General features: G+C 25.5%; 1 protein-coding gene and 1 non-coding gene across 2 annotated transcripts; one reads left to right on the top strand and one right to left on the bottom strand.

The window, feature by feature from the left end:
* The first annotated feature begins 4691 nt into the window (after positions 1-4691).
* LOC113559496 lies at positions 4692-4886 on the top strand. The gene has a single exon (XR_003405996.1). It is a non-coding gene; the product is annotated as a U2 spliceosomal RNA (small nuclear RNA).
* A 5356-nt stretch (positions 4887-10242) lies between these two features.
* On the bottom strand, positions 10243-18773 carry LOC113558745 (caprin-2-like). The gene is made up of 10 exons (XM_026964272.1): positions 18083-18773; positions 14867-15100; positions 13692-13853; positions 12336-12497; positions 12164-12266; positions 11945-12099; positions 11710-11856; positions 11341-11638; positions 10723-10965; positions 10243-10663 (listed from the first exon to the last, which is right to left on the bottom strand). Exons 1-10 carry the CDS (start codon positions 18158-18160, stop codon positions 10545-10547), a joined length of 1701 nt encoding a protein of 566 aa, XP_026820073.1. The 5' UTR covers positions 18161-18773; the 3' UTR covers positions 10243-10544.
* Between the last annotated feature and the right edge of the window lie 2567 nt (positions 18774-21340).

Below are 21340 nucleotides of genomic sequence, written 5' to 3'. Positions count from 1 at the left end.
AGATTCCCGGTCTACGACCATGACCAAATGACGACATAAATATTATGCGCATATGCGCAATAGTAACATACTACGACTGAGCAAGACGGATAATAATTGTTAATTAAAAAAATAATTTATTAAGTCGCGCGTAAGGAAGTGATAACGAACACAGACGAAAATTATGTAAATACCGATTATATATTTTATTGTTGACGATAAACAAACAGCATTGATTGATGAGTGTTTCTATTGTATCGCTCCCGTGAAAGAATAAATCATCGTTCCGACTATTTTTCGAGTCGATCAACGTTCATTCAGCGTATCGTACACGTCTTATTTCTCTTTTTAGTCGATCTACTATACCGTCTATACCGTTCGACGTTACACCCCATCACCACTATGCAATCAGTCTGGAATCGTATTTATAATACGCGGATTGCGTATTGAGACCCAAGACGGTACGTAATTCGTCAGAACAATAAAGGCGTGACTCTGTGGAATTCCATACCAAACACAGTTCAATGCTTTGCCGTGCCGTCGGACATAGTTTTGTTGACCACCACTGGATGCCGTGTGAGCGGGTCATACGGTGTTCGATCAAAACTATTCGTACATTACTCGCCGGAATATTATTATATACAACTGGTGATCCTGGTGGTAAACACATTAAGCAACGCTCGTAATTAGAGCTTATAATGTTGTACGCCCGCACATATTATTATGTTTACTCCGTTTTTAATGTAGACAACGTAGCAAATTTGCGTTCAGCAGTTCCAATTATGAGCTGTTAGATTTAATATTAGAATGAATTGACATAATATAAACACTATTATTTGTGTTATCACATTGGTTTTTTCAAATATTTTAATTTTTAAGCTGTGCGGTGCATGGGCGATCAAATGGTAATTTGCCTCGGATACGCAGAATATTTAAATGGTATACGGAACTAAAAACCAACGTAAAAAAAAAAAAAAACCAAAATGATAATATAATCAGAAAATTAGTACTATAATATACAATCTATTTGATATGTTAGTGTGTTATCAATATTATAAAAATTAAATATAAATTAATTATGCATTCAAATATTATACAATTATGTATTTATTTTGTCCAATTCACATAGCTATTATAGGTATTATAATAAGATAGTTATAATTATTTTATATTAATTGTGTTAAAAATATACAAATTAACATAATAAGTAAATAATGTGATAAAATATGAGTTAATGAAAAATTAGTTTAATTTTCTATTCATGAATTTTAGTTTCATAAATTCCCCGTAGATATACTATTGTTTTCAAAAATTTAGTCAAGATTTGTAGTTGAAATCTTTATTATCCGGCTATTAAGAAAACCAAACCTTTACTAAACCAAGCCACTACTCATGAGCATTTAGCTGAACCATAGGAAGTAGTAGTGATCAAAGTTATTGTTATAATTAAAATTTGTCAATATTATGTATTTATGTGGTTGAGAGAAAATTATTATGTATCTTCAGGTATACATATATAAAACAACAGTATTCACATTTTGTATTCTATACTCAATTTTGGGTGGACATTTTTTTTTAGGGTTTTTTAAATTCAGTGATATTGGTCAGAAAAACTTCATTCCAAATTTTGGAACTTTTTTCACATATTTAATATCTAAGGGTTATTTTGATTATACTAATATTTTGGTTTTTTTTTTTTTTTTTGAAGATTACGTTTACATGTATGAATAACAAACACCGATATTGCAAGGATAACAAAGTAGAATTCAATTACTTCAAATTACATTACTATTAAATGGTTTATGTATTTAAAACAGTTTCAGAAGTGTTTGTCTATCCACACATTTTGTACAGTTTCAGTGATCATGAATAAAGTCTTTACAAATTTACTATAACTACTTAACTAACAACCAAGATTAATTATTGAAAGTTTGGCATTTTACAGTTCTACTGTATAATAGGCGTCGAGTGACGAGTGTATATCTCGTTATTGTTAAATATCTGCAGATTGTAATGGATGTGTATAAATTTGAATTCAACGATAAATATATGATGAAAAACTATTCAAAATGGAAACGATTAGTGTATATGTCTAAGGATAGCTTACAATATATATATATATTGATATTAAAATTGAACATCCATGGAGACGGTTGAGGAGACTAGGAGAGAATTGACTCAATTGGACTAAAAATGATTGTTGTGATATCCAAAAAAGCAGTTGTAATCGTCGATCAAAAAGGCGAAACCAAACAAACTGATGGTCACTGCCATGGAGGTATATATTATATACTATTATTATTATATTATATATTATTGGTGTATATATTTGATGAAAGTCGTAGAGTATACGGAGTAATCAAAATAAAAATATCATTGAAATATAATACTTTATTAAAAAATAAAAAATGAATATATTAATTATTACACCGTTTATTTATTTATTGGTTAATCTAAATAGAACATGGAAAAAAAAACACAGAAAGTAAGAGCAAAAGAAAAAAAGACAATTTTTAAATATATTAATTGATTTTGAAAATTAAAAAATGATTACTTACACACATTTACATGACCCATATGTATAAAAACAATTATTGCCCTAAAATAAATGGTAAATATCAAATTATTATTATTAATCTTATATTAATTAATGATTTTATCATAATACTATAATTTTACAAGCGTAATAAATATAGAATATAAAAAAATTTAGCAGGTTCATGGTAACATTGGTTCAATCAGTCATAAAAAAACTAAAATAATAATATTACATTTTTTCCCCAGATTTGCTCTCTATGATGGAATTTAATACAGCAAATCACTGTTTAAAAAAATCTAACTTATTTCATGTTCCATTTTATAATAATAATTACAGCTCCACTTCTTACTTTCCTAGAGCATTAAAATTAGCAAATCTTATTGTTGATCATGTAGATTTTTTCTTTATGTCACGAAATGTTTTCAAAATAAATGTATATTTAGTCTTAAACGATGTTGTAAATTAAGTAATATTCTATCATTATATTATTATTGATTTAGTGTTTGTCTACTGTTGTATTATTTAAGCTTGTCCAATTATTATTATTCTGTGTTGATAGCTTCATTATTATTATTGTTTTAAATCAATTTGTTTATTGTAACTGTAAAATACTTAAATGTTTAAATCTGTTATTGCTTACACAAAAGGGTCTTTACCCGTTTATCATAAATAAATAAATAATGTACATTATTTAAATAAAAATGTATTTTACTCTATATCATACTAAGTTATATTCCTATATTTTTAATTATTAAATTAAATATTATTCATTTTTCTTAAGGGGTTATGAATACCGACTGTCTTTAAGGAATTCAATGTAGGCAATTTCTATGTGTATTTACGCGGGTCCTGTAAATGTGTGCATAGTAAGTGATCATTTTTTTAATTTTTATAATCAATTAATATATTATACAACTTTTAAAAATTGTTTTTTTAATATAGCTATAGATATAAATTATAATACAATGCAATACACTTCAATTTTATGAAAAAAATTGTAATATTTAATTATATTCATTAAATATTATTTACATAATAATATATAATTTGTTGATATTTTGTTTAGATTATCGAAAATTTAAAAATTGTATGAATGATTTTCTACGATAAAGTAACTATTAAAGTAGATAATATTTTTTTAAATATTTAAATATTTTATATAACGTTCATGTTAAAACTGGTAATCGGTCAAAAAGTCCGTTTTAAAAAAAGTTGGACAAAAAGTTTGAATTCAGTTTTTATAGTCGGACAAAAAGTCCGAGCACATTTATGATGTATTAATGAAATCATAAGTAGGTAAATGTAAAATATAAATATTTATGTATTCGTAAATTGTAGTTAAATATTAACAAAATGATGTATTTATTCAATGATTTTAAAATATTTATTCTTTAACTTTCATAGAAATATTTCAAAAATATTTTATGTAAACAGTGTTAATGTGTTATAATATTGTATTCCGAGGATTTTTATATTACGGTTCGGATCGTGTATCAGTGTATCACAACTTACAGACTTTAAGTGGACGGCTATACCTGTCTTGTTGTCTCCGTCTTACAAACGTTCGAACGTACAACAAAACATTATTGCATTCACCAGAATCCATTTTATGTTGATAATTATGATATTATAAAATTGTCTTTAATGATTTATTACAAAATATTACAAACACAATTCCAAATAAAAAATTAAAATCGATAATTTTTCAATACTGTTAATTATTAAATTATTTTTGATTTATGAATATGCCACAGTAGTTTAATCATCAGTAAATTGGTAAAGGCTATCGTTTTAATGAAATAATTATTTTAAAAAAAAACAACAAGAGTGCGCTAATGATACACGGTCAGGGAATCGATGCGTCGTCTATAAAAGACGCGGTTCCGTATTTGGTATGTGCGTCGTTTTTCATTGACGATAGATAGCGCGTTTGAGCTGTACCATTTGTATCATCGAACTGTGGTCATTTAATTTATGAAATAATGTATTTAAAATCAATAATCGATGACAAGTGAGGTGTGGTTAAATACATTATTGACAATTACAGCAATTTTTCAAAATCCTATTTCGAAAAATCAATATTTTTGCTTTTTTTGGAAACGTCAAAATTGAAAACTGCAATCGTCTTAAAATCGTTTTTGCCTTTAAGATAGCTCTGTGATTTTATACGAGTATCGCTTCTCGGCCTATCGGCTAAGATCAAAGTGTAGTATCTGTTCTTATCAGCTTAACATCTGATACACCTTTCATTGAAAGGTTCAAATGTTAAACTAATTTTTTCAAATTTTGGTGGAGATTTTGGGGCTTGCTCCTGCTCCACCGCGGGTTGACCCGGTATTGCAGTACCACCGGGAACGGCCCACATATTTTAAAGATCTTTTTTTTTATTATAAGAGAAATGTGATTCTCAAACTATGAACTTATGTTCTAGTCCTACGTCCAGAAATTCATGATTTTTTTTTTTGTTGGAAAATTCGAATTTGGTTTAAATTACGTTATATACTACGTTGTATTATATTTTTTACCATAACGATATTAAGGTAATACTGTTTAATAATTTAGCTAAAATTATCATGTATGTTGACAAATAACAATGTAATTGGTGTTTTAGTATGTACGATTTTTAAATTATTAAAATATTATTTAGACTACGGGTGCTACGATATTCATGGAACTAGATAAACTAATAGTGTATAAAAAATATAATTGTATAATAACTATTTTAAGCGTTGTTTGATTATTCTTAACAAGTGTGTTGTTTTTATGCAACATTGCAAAGACTAATTACAAAATGTTCAAAACCTTGAATCATAGCGTTTTTTTTAATCTGTGTTAACAAATCGACGTGCATTGCTGTCTGTCGTGTGCACACCACACTATCATGACCCCCGCTTTGGCTACGTGTACTGCTGTGTTAACACACGGTTTTTAATAGTAAATTGACTACTCGTTGTGTCGGCGGTACGACAGCAATAGACATAAAAATAATGGAACTGCGGCTGTAAACCTGAACATGTGTGTGAAAGAGGCTAATAACTATTTCATTAAATAATTTTTTATGTTTCACTAAACCAATAATATTACCGTCATTAAAATAACCAAGCATTTGAAAACAAAAGAATTGCTTAATTCTGCATTTCGGCGATAAAAAAAAATTACTTATTAATATTTAAATGTTTATTATAGGTATTTTTTATTGAAATTTCACGTTATTTTCTTGAATAAAATATGTTTGTTTTGTTTAATTTGTAGAAATACTAGGTAATAGAAACATACATGAAAACATGGTATTCACATTAATTTATTTTATAATATTTAACTTGGAGAAGAACAAATTTATAAATTATTATAATGTATTCTATGAGTTATAGTATAAATAAAATATGTATGCTATTTAAATTAAATTATACATGTGTATAGTGTATTGACAAATTGTCTGTGTAATGAAAATATTTTGTTTTTTTATAATTAATTATGAAATTGAGATACTATAAAATACTTATTACCTTCTATATTCAATTTGTGTTTTTATTTTATATATTATGTATCTATGTATGATATCGAAATATCTTTATATATACATAACACATTTATTATATTATTATACTATACTGTGTCGTACTGTTGTATACATCGATCACTTCAACGCACGCTAATACAAATGAATTATAAAATATTTAAAGCACTTATAAACCGTAGTGTTCCACACTGCAATCGGATAAATAGAGCGGTTACCGCTGATTAACCAATTTTCTAAATTTTCGTATTTTTTTATTTCTTGTATAGCCATGACTTAATCCTATGTTGATATTCATAATTGTTATTGACCTACTAATATTTTGATATTTAGTGACTACTAAGACTTATTTTTTAAGGGGCCTCAATACAATATTTTGATTCTAAAAAAAATAAAAATTTGAACTCGACAGAAAATAGTTTATAGATTGATTAGATCGTACTGAATACTTTGTAAATATTAAATGTTATATTAAAATAAATCTAAATAAAAACTTGAAAATATGAATTTTTTCAAATCATAATTAAAATTATAAACGGAAAGTGTTTTGTACGATCTACAGATATTTTTGTGATGAATTTCAGAATTAAGATCAGACAACGTTAACTGATTTTAATTTTGTCTAATCAATAAGTAAGTTGTCGTAAAATTTGTAAAGGGAAATTTTATTCTTATCGAGTTAATGACATATGCATGCGCGTACGAGAGTGGGTCCAGCTGGTACCCGCATAATTTCAATCGCACTAATAATCATTTACAACTAACCATAGATCTGTGATATTATATTATATGTATTGTCTTATAAAAAATTTGTTTCACAATTTATTTTAAAAATTGTACATAACTAATAATATTTAGTGTAAATAAGTGTAATATATGTAAATAACGAATCGCGGACAAAAAGTCCATAGACAAAAAATCCACTTTAAAAAAAGTTGAACAAAAAGTTTGGATTCATTTTTTATAGTCGGACAAAAAGTCCGAAAATATAAAAATGCTGTACATATCATATTATATTTTCGTATAACTAACAAAAATATAACAAAAATCCACTATAGTAATAGTATAGTTGGGTACCTATAATACCATATAATAATAATGACAAATTTATATTTTTGTATTATAATTATGATATACTTTTTTTTTTTTAGTTTTGTTTAGATTGAGAGATTGACGTGTTTATAAATAAAATAAAATTCGTTGTTTGTTAAAATGTATTTAGTTACAAATAAATTTTGATATTGTTGTTCTAATATGCTGTAATAAATTATATAATTATAAATGAAATAAGAAAATAGAAATAAATATAATAATATCATGTGTATAATTTATAATGTCTATAAAGATTTTTAAATTTTTAAAATAAATATTAATTATATAAAATATTTTATATTTTTGACTTCTGTCCATGGACTTTTGACCGATTACCGTAAATAAAATTGTATACAACATAAGTTCAGTAAGGTAAGATTATTATTGAATAGCATCTAAATATATCAAAAAGACAAAAATGTGTGAAAATAATTATTACAACCGTTTTTAAAATGGGTACACAATTTTCAATAATACATTCAATTATTTAGATACTTTTGTTACCTATATTAATTTTGTGTTGACTGTTGACTTGATTTACAATACATAGGTACTTAACAACAACTGAGTGTTCAATTATACACACAGGTATTATTTTTAATTTTAATTCGTCATTAAGGAGTCGGTACTGCTCTATTGTATAATAGGTGTTAAGGGTTTACTTAAGATATATGTGTTATATTGTAAGATTATGTGTTAAATTTGAATTCAATGATAAATCATTGCACGCGAAAAACGAATCTGAGCAGACTATCGGACTATCAGCAATCAGCCTATATTATTAATCATTAATTTATTATATTAAGTATACCTATTTTATCGTATACAATAATGTTATTAAGGTAATTTATTTTAGTCTAGTAGTGTAAGTTAGAATGAACTAAAATTTTTACTGGAAAAATTGTATTTGAATTTTGAAAATACCATAGTATGATTAAAAACGTTTCAAATACTCATGAATAATATTTTAATGTTTATTTAAATGTCTAATTAGTAATTATTAATTTAATCTAAATTTGAACTTAAGATGTAGTTAAAAAAACATATAGGTACCTACTTTTAAGATTTTTTTTTGTTACAATATCCACTATTTATTAGAAACCCTCATATCTATTAAATTGTCGAAACTATAAAAATTGAATATTTTATGAAGTTTTAAAACAAAATTATTTACAAATTTTTGTGATTTTGTTAAAATTTAGACACTAAATTATTATAAATAAAAATTATGCCTACATGTTTTTAATATTTTTAAATAACTTTAATTATATTACTTTATGAGATACATAGCATAAAGTTTTCAATATTTTTGATTCATCAAAAAAATGATGAAAATTCAATTTTGAAATAATTAATAAGTTAATGTGTCTATGTGTATGTTGTGATTTTATTTATGTACAAATCATACATTGTATATAATATATATTTGATTTTAACTAAAGTAGTATAATGAGTAGGTATATAATTATGATTGTCTTCTCATATTTTTATAGATATTTAGGTATTTTTAAAATCTACAAGAAATAAAAACATAAAACAAATAATTTAATAAATATTATTACCTTAGTCCTTGTCTCCTTGGCCACATTATTTATATAGGAAATTCTTTTTATGATTATAACACGTTTCATGTATATTTTTCTGTAAATACTAAATATGCATTGTACATACATTATACAGTATATTCAGTCCTGCAAGAGAACAAAGTTCTTCAAACATTTTACACATTAATAATCACTGACTATCAGGCACTCGTCAAAGCCTTATTTGTTAATTTCTCTTCAAAGGAATCCAACTAGAACAAAAAGATGGTTGGCGGCATATTTGCTTCATTGATATTGATAGTTGATACTGACCACAGTCTAGAAAGTATTCTAAAACCACAGTTAAACTTATAACCTTACTTAAATATCTGTTGTAAAGATAGCCAGTAAAACATAATGTAACCAACATTTTATCAATGTTATCATAACTTGATCTAGCAAAGTAGCAAACCATTATAGGTGTTCCATGGGCTATGTTATTTTAACACATTATGATATTTGGTACCTAATCAAGTTCTCTATAGTGTGTATTGGGTTACACTTAAGTTACCATAATACAATGTAAAGGATTTTTGATAGTTACTGTTTATGTTAATAATTGCTCTGGTTCAATACACTTATTCTGAGGTGTATCATCAATTAATTAATTTAATAGTTCAATATAATATTTATGCAACCTTATTAGAAAGCACATAACTATAACATCTAAATTAGCAATTATATTCAGTAGTAAATAGAACAATTTCATTCACTACTTTTGTATTTGCAATTTATTATTGTAAATCCATAACTTAGTACATTTATATTAAATATTTTATAATTCTATTATTTTTAAAATGTAAAAAAAAAATATAAAATTGCAAAACTACAAAATTTAATATTGTAAAATAAAAAAACATTTTATCTCTGCAACACAGGTCTCACTATAAAATAATCTGATATTTAATGTTATTAAAACTTGTTACAACAAATAAAATATAATTCAAACATATTTTTCATTAATTATTATTAATATTGGTTTTATACTGATTATATCGTTTTACAACTGTACAAAGCTCTGATTTAAATTCTTACTTGCAATGCATTTTGTATTTATTACATTATATATATATAATTAAATTAATAAAAAAATACACTATGTTATAATATAATTGCCACACATATATTTTAGTTTCAATTAAACGTACAAATGTAAAACTATAAATATAATATATATAAAATCAAATAAGGAATCTATAAAGGAATTTGTCGAGTATTTAATGTTGTTTAAATTCATAAATACACAAAATGCATTAGTTACATATTATTGAAACTTAAGTTTCATTAATACTTAAATTATTCTAACAACATAAAAATAGTAATGATGAACATTGTGGAGAGAACTTAATGAAATAATAAATTGTATAGAAAACCACCACCAAGAAATTAACGCCAAATATATCCCCTGACATAGTAATTTATTAACTTTAGATACATATACTGTTATAACATTCACAAAAAAAAATTAACATAATTAATTAAATCAGTAAACTTGAAATTACATTAAATAAAATATTTATCTATTTCATACAGTTTTAAATTGCTATTTTTTTTAATTATACAGTCATAATTCAAGGAAAATATTATATATAGTTTGATGTAGTGCATATTTTGAGTTTAGTAAATTCAAATACTTAATAACGATAGAAAAAAATATGGGCAATTCAATTAAGAAGATATAATAATATTTGGTATTATCTAGAGCTTATAAAAGTTTATAGACTCTTTAGTATTATGTAATAAGTTCATATTTAATGAACAAAAAATGTATACTGCTCAATTTGCACAGTATAATATTAAATAAGGTAATGAATTGAATAAAGTTTGATTTTCATCAAGTTTGCCGTGAGATTCTAGAATACTCATTAGATGTGTTGGTATTGGTATTGGACTTGTACGAGCGATTATTGTAAACATATGAGTTGCCTTGTTGATAACCTCGAGATGGTCCTCCTGTATAAATAGAAACTGTTAATTTATATTTAATATCAAATTTAATATGCATAACTAACCTTCTCCTGTATATGAAGCTTTAGGTTTCATGGAAGTAGATCTTTTATTATAATCATTTGAGTGGCTCCTAGGATTACTACCATTAGAATTAGTATAATGCCCAATATTATGTTCAAGCAATTGCTGCCCATAATTAGTTTGATAATATGTTGAATTATTAGAGGAAGTAGTAACAGGGTATGACTCTTGTTTATTGAAAACCACTGATTTTTGCAATAACTCATCGAGATTTTCTGTATATCCTAAATTGATAATTTGTTTTAAATCAACTTTATTATGTTTGAATCTATAGGGTAAAATAAGATGACTTTCATGTACTGGAATTCTACATTACCTGGAGGTAAGACAGTCGTATATTGCATGTTTATAAACAAATTTAAATATTATATAACGATTAAAATTATAAAATTAATATATACTATCAAGAATATTACTCTTTTAAAAATAATTTTGTTATTTTATGCTAACTATCTTTTTTGTTATACCTTTTACTAATAAATACTAAAAAGCTTAGAGTACTAAACCAAATTAAATTATTTAAAATTATAAAACACCTATATCTTATATTTACATAATATAATAAAACATTGTACTTGATAAATAATCATTTTATATACCATTAGTAACTAAACCGAAATTAGATGAGGAATTTTTGGGCAATGGTTGAGTTGGTTGTGCTGGTGCATGGTTTTGTTTATCTACTTCAGCCATTTGAACCCAATTATTCTTTGTGAGCCAATCATTATTTGTGCTATTATTAATCATTTGAGCCATTGACCAGTTTTCTCTTGGTAAATTATTACTATCTCCCGATTCAGTTCTATTTTGCCAGTTTACTTCAGGTTTTCCTGTCCAGGAATTAGAGTTAGAAATATTTACATTCACAACATTTTCTAAATGATTTTGTTTTGTTTCCTAAATTAAAAAAGTTTGTTATCAACTAGATTTATTTATTTGAAAAAAAAAACTTTGTATGAAATAGTTACCAATTGTTGATGTTGTGGAGGAGAAGAGAGTATTTTTAAAATGGCATCATCTGTTGGTCCATGACTACCGTAAATAGAAGATGAAAATGTTTGAGTTGGTATAGAATTTAGGCCAACACTTATAATATCTTCTTCAAGCTGAGAATCCTGAAATATAAATGTAAAACAAAGATTTATAAAGAATTTTTACTTATTTTTAAAATTTGAATTATGTACTTAATAATTATATAAATACTTGTAAAAAGTCAAATGAAGTATTGAATACTGAATCTGTGGTATTTTTACTTTTTTGTAGGTTTTGTTCAACAGTATTTCCACCAATATTGTTATTTGTAAAATAAATTGTTTCGATTTTATTTGGCGTGAACTCTACGTTAGGAATACTAGAAACTAAAAAAGTAATAATGGTTAAAATAACTTAATATTTATTAAAAATCAAATATAAGTAAATTACTTGGTATGTTATCTGGTGAATCATTACTAATGGAAACTGTTGGTTGGTGAACATTTTGAAATATGTTGGATTCTAAACTATTATCTTCATTAGTTGTATTAACCTTAAATATAATGTAGTGTAATAATCAAACATATTATCTAGACAGTATAATAATATATATTGTACAAACTTCTTTGTCAAGATGTTTTAGTTTTACTATATTGTTCAGATAGCCACTTTTTTCAATTTTTAACAAACATTCTTTTAAATGTGCATAACTTGTACCAGCTACAATATTAGGTTTACTATCTATAAGCTTCATGTAGTGTTTGGAAACAGTCTTAAGTTGATCCTGTAATTTAAAATACAATAATAAAAATTTGAAAACCACATATTCCACTAATATATTTTCACAGTTAAACAGTATTGCTATTATACATTTGAAAATTAATAAATATTCACTAACATATTATATATGTTGTTGCATTAATTATCATTTTAATCTGCTAGCCAATTACACGTCTAATTTGTATACATTTTTATGTTATTATTTATTTAAACGCAAATATATTGAAAAAATAAGAAACTTTTTAAAATAAAGGTAATTATTAAAAAACAATTTTGTTTGTATTATGTAAAAAATAATTTTTTTTATAAATAATAATGTAATATTTTTGTCTTATTGATTCAAATAAATCATTAATTACTTTATTGTATAATACAGGGGTGGCCAATTTTAATGAGCTTGTGATTGATCTCCAAGTTTTTTCAGGTGATCACGATCAACAAAAAAAAAAGATTGTCAACAACAAAATATACTTTATATACACAAGTATTCCTTTTTTTTTTATTATTACTTTTATTAAAAATATAGATAAGAAATTGTTTAATTTCAGTTTTACACAACATGTATTTTAATATATTTTATTATACAAATTATTACTTTTAACTAATTATTTAATTAACTTATAGGTATAACCAATGTATCTATACATAGAAAAGTAGCTACTCGATACCAGTGTATATTGTATATAACCAATTTTTTTTGATAACTATGTTATTTATTGCCTTTTCTAAATCTAATTTTTTCATTAATTGGTTAAAGAGATACACAAATTTACAATTAAAAAATATTTTATTGGTTTTCTGAAAAAAATCTAAAACTTCAAGAAAATGCAAAAGGGAGTTGAAATCGACTTGTTGGCTACTCCTGGTATAATATATAGTATTATAACTTATAAATGTTATATTTCTTTTGTAAAATAAACAACATACACTTAGTTTAGTCTTTGTTTACATTTAACATTTTGGTATTTGCTATGTTTTCTACAATCATGGCTTTTTTTGTTTTAATTAATATTAATAATTATTAATATAAATAGTTATTGAAATAATCAAATCCAAAGTCAAAAGTAATGTGTTTTAAAAATTATATTGATACAATCCCCATAATTATAAAATTAAAATGTCATGGTCATACTCGGACTAATAATATTTTTAGAAAAGCAATATGACTTGTGAGCGCTGTTTTCTTATTTTAAGTTACCTCAAAAAGTGGTTTTCCTTCTTCTACTCTCCGTTTTGGAGAAACCATTTTAGAAAAATGTGATAATTTTGAGAGCTCATCATCAGTCAATTGTACGGCACCATTATTACCAGCTAATAAATCTTGTTTCACAGAGTCATCTTTAATACTTTCCAGTATATTCTAAAAACAAATACATATGTATATGTTAATATAAGTTCTTTAAATACCTATTGGTTTTTAAAAATATCTACAAAGATATAAATGTTATATTAATTATTAATATGGAATGATTAAGTGTTAATAATAAATTTTATTAAACAATTGAACTAAATGAAACTTATCTATTATAAAATTATAAGTTTTTAAGCTTCATTTGCATTCAGTGTTAGATTAAAAAAAAAACACATTCATAAAACTGGACAATAATTTATTGTTGAAATTGTGTAAAATCTATATTAAATATTATGTAAAATATATTAGGTTATAAATACATATTCAAAATAATACAAAACATGAAAAAAACTCAAAATAAATTCATTTACCAAGATATAAAACAATTAATTTATTAATAGTTATAAATTATAATATTACATCAAATAACATGATTAGTTAAGCAAAAAAAAACTTGTGTAAAGTACTGACCAGTAAATTATATATATTGACTAATGGCATCCCCGGAGAGGTTCAAGATGAAATTGAATACGAACACTTGCCTAAACTATATTTTAATATCAAAACAAGACTAGTATTGAAATAATGCAATTGCAATTTATTCCCTTTAGAGTTATGTTTGTGATAAACTTTAGATTTGAGACATTGGAATAAATAAGTGATTTTATTTGCTTTTATAAAAATTTTACCATTATAATTTATAACTGATATACATCTGTAATAGATAAATCTAATAGATTTCTACATGTATTACATAGTATTTTTGAAAATATTGTACTAACAAAATTTAGTTTCCTAATAGTATGTCTCAAATGAGCAAATACAAATAAAAATATAAAAAATAATAAATACATTTCAATTTGTCAAGTCAACATTAAATTATTAATTCAAGCATTTATTTATTATTTTATGCATTTCAACATAGTAACTAAATAATTCAGCAACTAGAACCTATATAGTAAATAGGTAACTAAACCATAATTGTTTACATTAAATTATTTATTTTACTTTAAAAAAATTACCTGAAAATTTAAAACTTGCTTGATTTTACTATCAACTTTAGTAGGAAGCTTTTCACCATTTGTACTGTTTCTGATTTGTTTTGCTGTTATTAAAAGGGTATTTAACTGGTCTTTCAAATTTCTTGCAAAATCCAAAGTACTAACTACTTCACTAAATTTTGATGCAGCTAGTAACTGATCATCACTCAATTGCACTCCTTCTTGTTGTTGTTGGAGGTATCCTTCTAATTTAAGCTAAGTACAATTAAAAAAAATTAAAATATAATAATATTAAAATATGTCATTTGAATACATAATTTTGAGATTAACTTGGTGAAACAACTTTTAAAAATCAAGTTTTTTATTTTATTATTGCATACCTATAAATTTGACAAAATATTACTTTATAATTTTATAATAAACAATAATGAAAAAAAAATAAAAATAATATGTATGAATATGAATACTAGGCCTACGAGAACATGTTGCAGCCCATGAATTTTATATTACATTGTAGAGTAAGAACTATATGGCAGGTATGATCATGTTAAAATATTAAATTATTTTATGATTTAATACAAAAATATTATGTTAGTAATAAATTAATAATGAGAACGAGAAAAATGCAAAAAGAAAAAACTTAATAGTATTGATGGACTTATATAAAATGGATTATTATATATATTATTTTATGGATATTCCATTACCAATTCATTAAGAGATTTCAATAACCGTTGTAAAATTCTTCTAGAAATAATTTAATTAGACGAATAATAATATAAAGTGATATTTTATTACATAATATAGTGCCAAGTTTTTCAAAATGTCTACTAGTTGTTGATTTTTTAAAATATTTTAAAAGCTATATTATAATGAAAAAAAAGTATAATTTACGCACCACCATTTTCGACATTCATAGTTGCCAAGCGCCAAAATGAATTGGAAGGGTTAAAAATTTAAAATATAACCCTATAGGTTGCAACAAATTTTGATTATTTTAATAAATAACAATAATTTTTATCATATTACATATTTTTTTAATGCGTAATACATTAAGTTCAATAAATGGTTCATTGGATCCCTTTATATTTTATTAGATAGAATTTTAAGAAATCTTTTGAAAATGATGAATAGGTAATAGTTCACTATGATAGGTTTAGATAGAAACTATTATGATTTGAAAATTATAGTACCTAATTTAATATAATATTATAATTTGTAAAAATATTCCAAATATAATATTAAATATACTAGACTAAAAGATTATCTGTTCTATATGTTATAATTCAGAATCATCATAAAATATTAAGTTTGATAATTCAGAAACCATATATTTATTTAAATTTTAAATTAAATGTGTCAACATTTTCAAAAAAATCTGACTAACAGTAAGACATTTACAATAAACCGTCAAAATTATTAGTAAATAATTTAATTTTAAAAAAGTACCTAGTTCTCAATTGAAATAAATATGTTTTTATTATCATTACCAATAGAATATTTCTGAAATAGGATAAATAAATCTAAATATTTGAAAACATGGTCTTTAAGCATATTTAAAATTTCCAAAAATTAGATTTTTAATAAGTGCATGATAAAAGTACTGGTAGTACTCAAATAATGGATTAGGCATAGAAAATGTAAAGAAAAATTATAAACATTTGAACAATGACATATATTTACATTTTATTTTTATTAGATATTGATACATTCTAAATAAGTTTTAATACCATATAAATGTTATTTCATAAAATTATACAAACCTTAAAAAATAAAGCAAAAACATTGGTGATAAAGATATATAAATCATCAATGCTCCTATTCCAACTATTTTAATGACGAATATAAATATTATTATTTGATAAAGGATAAAGTAAGGATAAATGTAGGTGCAATTTCAATAAAAAATTGAAGGTGCTAAAACTTGCATTTTCTGAGCATTTAAATTAAACTATAACTATGAGGTATTAATAGCTTTTTTAAATAAAATGTTTTAAAACAATTTCACATTGAACACTTAAATTTATTTCATTTTATAATAATGAATACAATATAATTATAATTTATAGGTACTTTATATAAGTTATACTATATTTCCGGTCTAATGTCTAATGACAAGTTGTTTTTGTTTTTTTTTTTATAAGCAGTGATTTTGATACATAAGCACAAAAAAAAGTTAAGAACCTACTACTATCTATCTACTACCTATTCAATACAAATATTACATAGACATATCAATGAATCAAGAAAATTAATGTTTTAAGAATAACATTATAAGTATTCTAATACATAATATATTCACGTAGATATAAGATACCTATTACTATAAGTTCAATATACTTTAGATAAGCTTCATAAAAGCAATAATTTATTGCTCAACATTTTAATTTGGATTTATATACTGGTTCATAGTTATAGAAAATTTTAAAATCAGGAAATAAGTATCAACTTGTTTTCTGCCATCATGAGCTGAATCTCAAATTAAAGTAGTAAACGATAAATGATTGCATTGACTTTGCATATCTATAGTGTTATTTCAACTATACTATTACTAAGAATATACTAAAACTTTAGCTTAAAGGTACATTACTTTAAGGTCGAGTTTATGTTAGTCCACAAACATCTTACTATGTTTAATGTATTTCTAACTTTGTGAACAGTTAGTTGGTATATCACAGGAATTATAATTTATTGATTGATGTGATTCCTTAATAGTGCTTATAAAGTTATACATGTGTACTATACTTACTATGCTGAAACTTTTGCTCTATACTCTACTCAATGCAACACCATGGTTGACACTAAATTCTAAGATCTACAGCCTATTATTAAATCATTGATAACAATACTATGTATTTTGAAAAATTTCTTAAAAATAAACTACCCACAATTTTTTCAATTTCTTATTTATATAATACCAACTATATAACCTATTTTTGATTTAAATAATAAAAAGAGTTTAATTAAACACAAATAATATTGATATTAAATTTAACTAAAAAAAACTTTTGTAATAAAACAGACATAGGTTTCAATTTTGAATTGCTGGATGTTTCTGAAATTGAAGAATATAATCACTTATTGACAAACTTCAAAAGTAAAACCTAATACGATTTTAATAAAAACAGCAATTATAAGAAAATGAGTAAATTCTGGATTGCTGAATCATAATAATGATGTGTGGAACAAATATAACATTATAATTTATAGTGGTCAACAAAACGACATCCAATTTACCTTGCGTTTTTCCAGGTTTCTGATTTTGTGTTCGATGATTAACATCGTCTTTTGCATCAGATCGTCGTTGGAAGTCATGTTTGTTTGGGCCCGAGAAAAAGCAGACGGTCGCTCGAGACACAATACAGTACAAAACGGATATACGTACGAGACGACGGATTTTCACGATTACAACTTACGGTGTTGGCATACAACGGTTTGACACGTACGAGAAACGATCAAACAAAATAGATCGCGATCCAGTGGGTTTTACCGGATGGACGACCGATAATACGAACACAGAACGCACCGCCCGACAATCGGTGGAATTGGGACGGACGAAAATACGAAATGGCAGAGATGTTATTGTTCGATAAAACACTGGGGAAAACTGTAAAGATAATGGGAAGAAAAAAATGGACGATAGGCAATGTACTACAATATTGTTTACGCGTGAACGGTGTGCGGTAACTGGTGAGTAGTGGCGGTGGCGGCGGTGGTGGCGGTGACGATGATGATGACTATTATCACATCGCGAGACGAGAGCGCTGAAATCGCGGCGGCGGCGGCGGCGGCGAACGATCTCTCTCTCGCTTCGTCAGCCGAGAGCCGATGCCGCGGACCACGATACCGTCGCTACCACAGACAGTGGCAACAGTACACAGACGCGGGCGGCACAGACGTCCACACGGCCAGTGGGACCACACTCCGCAGTACCAGTGTAACACACGAACAGACTTCACCGCATTCATTGAGATTTGAGTTGCGGAGCCGGTGCGTCTGTGCGTTACTAAATTATTTACTGCGTAGTGCGTAATGCGTTACTGCGTAACAACGTACTGCGCAGACGCGCAGTGCGTTTGTACGGTTTGCGGAGTACGAATGAACGTAATTGTAGTGATGCTGACGGTCTTCTATCTTTCATATATATATTTTGTTAGCGCCGCCTCCGCGTATTACTACTACGTCGTTGTAGATATATTCAAATCAGTGGCGTTCTCTAGATTCTTTAATAGGGGAGTTAGAGGGTTAGAAAAATGATGGCCAAATTTACCACCGGTCCGTATCACGCGATTTTAATGGAATACAATATAATCATACACAAATATTATATATCAAAACATATTATTTATCCACAGTAAATATGAAAATATTCTTGAGATACGCTTTGAGACGTGACATCAAAAATTAGTTGTTGATAAATAATCACTTCAGTGGAAACAATGTTGAACCTCTTTGAAACGATTCCAAAATTTGACAATAGAGTATAGAAAAAATTATGTCAAAATTACTTTTAGATAAATGTTGTCTTTTCATACGTGTAAATGCTTTTATGTGAGTCGACGTAGACACTGGCCATATATTATGAAGCATAATATTTTAAACTATTGGCAATTAAAAGAATATTAAATAACTAGATAAACCAAAGCACTAAATTCAGTTTCTTTATAAGCAAACAGAGCCGTCCCGATGAATTGCGGGGCTCGAGGAGTCGGGGCAGAGTAAAATTGTGGGGCCTAAAATGTCTAAAATATCACTACTGCGCGTCAGTTGCATATACAGGATGATTCTTTTATCATTAAACACTTATTACCTATATCAAAGTGTTAATTTTTTTTCCAAAATTTTTAGTTTCGTGCTTTTCTATAACTATATATACCAATTTTATTTTTTTCACCTTTATATTTAATAGTGAAATCATTATCAACTTTTGTTTTTTAAATAGCGACCTATATTTAAAATGTCATAAAATAGTAGGGCTATTTTTTTTATGAATTTTAACGTTAAAATTATTATTTTTAATTTAACCGTGCAGACTTATAGCTACTCAAAGTTGGGTAGTTTGAGGTTTTTAGGTGTATTTCCTACAGATTATTACGGTTGTAACTTTGTGAGACATTGGTAACTACAGGTACAAACCAGTTTACAAAACCAACAAACTTTCAAAAGCTATATGTCGTTAAAAAATTAACGAAAAATAATAATTTGTACGTTAAAGTTCATAAAAAAAATAGCCCTATTAATTTAGGTTGCCATTTGAAAATAAAAAGTTGATAGTGGTTTACCTATTAAATAAAATGGTGACAAAAATAAAAATTTCATATAGCTTGAGAAAAGCATGAAACAAAATATTTTGAAAAAGTCAATACTTGACAAAATAATGAGTGTTTAATGATAAAAAAATTACACTGTAGAGCTCCCCAAATTTGAAACTCAAATGTGCGCAAATAGTCTTAGCAAATATAGTACCTTGCATCTACAGTCCTACAATAATATGAATAAGTAAATAAATTAATAACGCAACATGTCATAATATAATCAAACCTAATACTATAAATAATAATATTGAAAAAATAAGACAATAAATATAAAATATAGTAATAGGTAGAATATAAAAATGTATTAAAAATTAACTTTTCTACTTTTTAAATCCGTGAATTGATCAATAATATCATCATATTTTAATTGGTCACCAATTTCTTTTTCTACGGAGATTATAGCTAAGTTGGTGACATTTTCTTTTACAATTTTACATGAAAAAAAAAAAATGATATGTAAATTTTTTTTTTGCTCATCAACTTGACTTTTTTTTATTGTATCTATGAAGCGGGGCCTTTTCAATTGTGGCGACCCCGCTCGCCCTGCCCTAGGGACGGCCCTGTGAGCAAATTACACAAATCGAGTTTTAAATTTGGTCGGTAGAAGGCGGAAGACAGCCATTCTTGTAGGTATTCTAAAACACTATAAACATATTTTCGGCATGTAATTTATATTTATTAAACAATTAATACAAATAAAATAATTGTTGAGTATAATATAGATGCCTAATTATAAATTTATAATATTACCTACTATTTGTTTTTTATTATAGGTACTTACCGGTTAAATCAGATTGTCGGTTTGATACAAAATTATGCGATAATTTAATAACTAACATTCTAACATTATGGTATTGGGCATAGGCATACCGCATACTCATTTTGTACCAACATTATCCAGACAATTCAGATAGTTTATAAAAATTAGGGTTGTTAATTTATTTTATAATGCATTAAAAAACCTAAACATTTGAAAAACGCAGTATTATAATAAGCAATATAAATCTCTACAAATATTTTGAAAAGTATTATAAATTTATTTAAATAAAAAAAAATAAATAAAATACACTGTAATATAGCTGTAACTCACTTTAAAATAATAATATCATTAAAAGCATATGTCAATGTCATTGTCTAGATAATATTCTTACCTTTAAATTTGATAATAGGTAAATTTACT

Source organism: Rhopalosiphum maidis, chromosome 3 (assembly GCF_003676215.2).
Source record: "Rhopalosiphum maidis isolate BTI-1 chromosome 3, ASM367621v3, whole genome shotgun sequence".
In the NCBI taxonomy this organism is placed as follows: domain Eukaryota; kingdom Metazoa; phylum Arthropoda; class Insecta; order Hemiptera; family Aphididae; genus Rhopalosiphum; species Rhopalosiphum maidis.
Note: the sequence above shows the minus strand (reverse complement) of the source record. Positions and strands in the feature narration are given on the sequence as shown.

Bases quoted from the DNA above. Each gene is read 5' to 3' on its own strand.
- LOC113558745 (XM_026964272.1), bottom strand. From the start codon at position 18,160: ATGACTTCCAACGACGATCTGATGCAAAAGACGATGTTAATCATCGAA. The intron at 12,498-13,691 runs GTAACTTAAAAT...TTTAAATTACAG, and splicing joins AAGGAAAACCACTTTTTGAG to GATCAACTTAAGACTGTTTC. The intron at 12,100-12,163 runs GTAATTTACTTA...TTACTTTTTTAG, and splicing joins TTCACCAGATAACATACCAA to TTTCTAGTATTCCTAACGTA.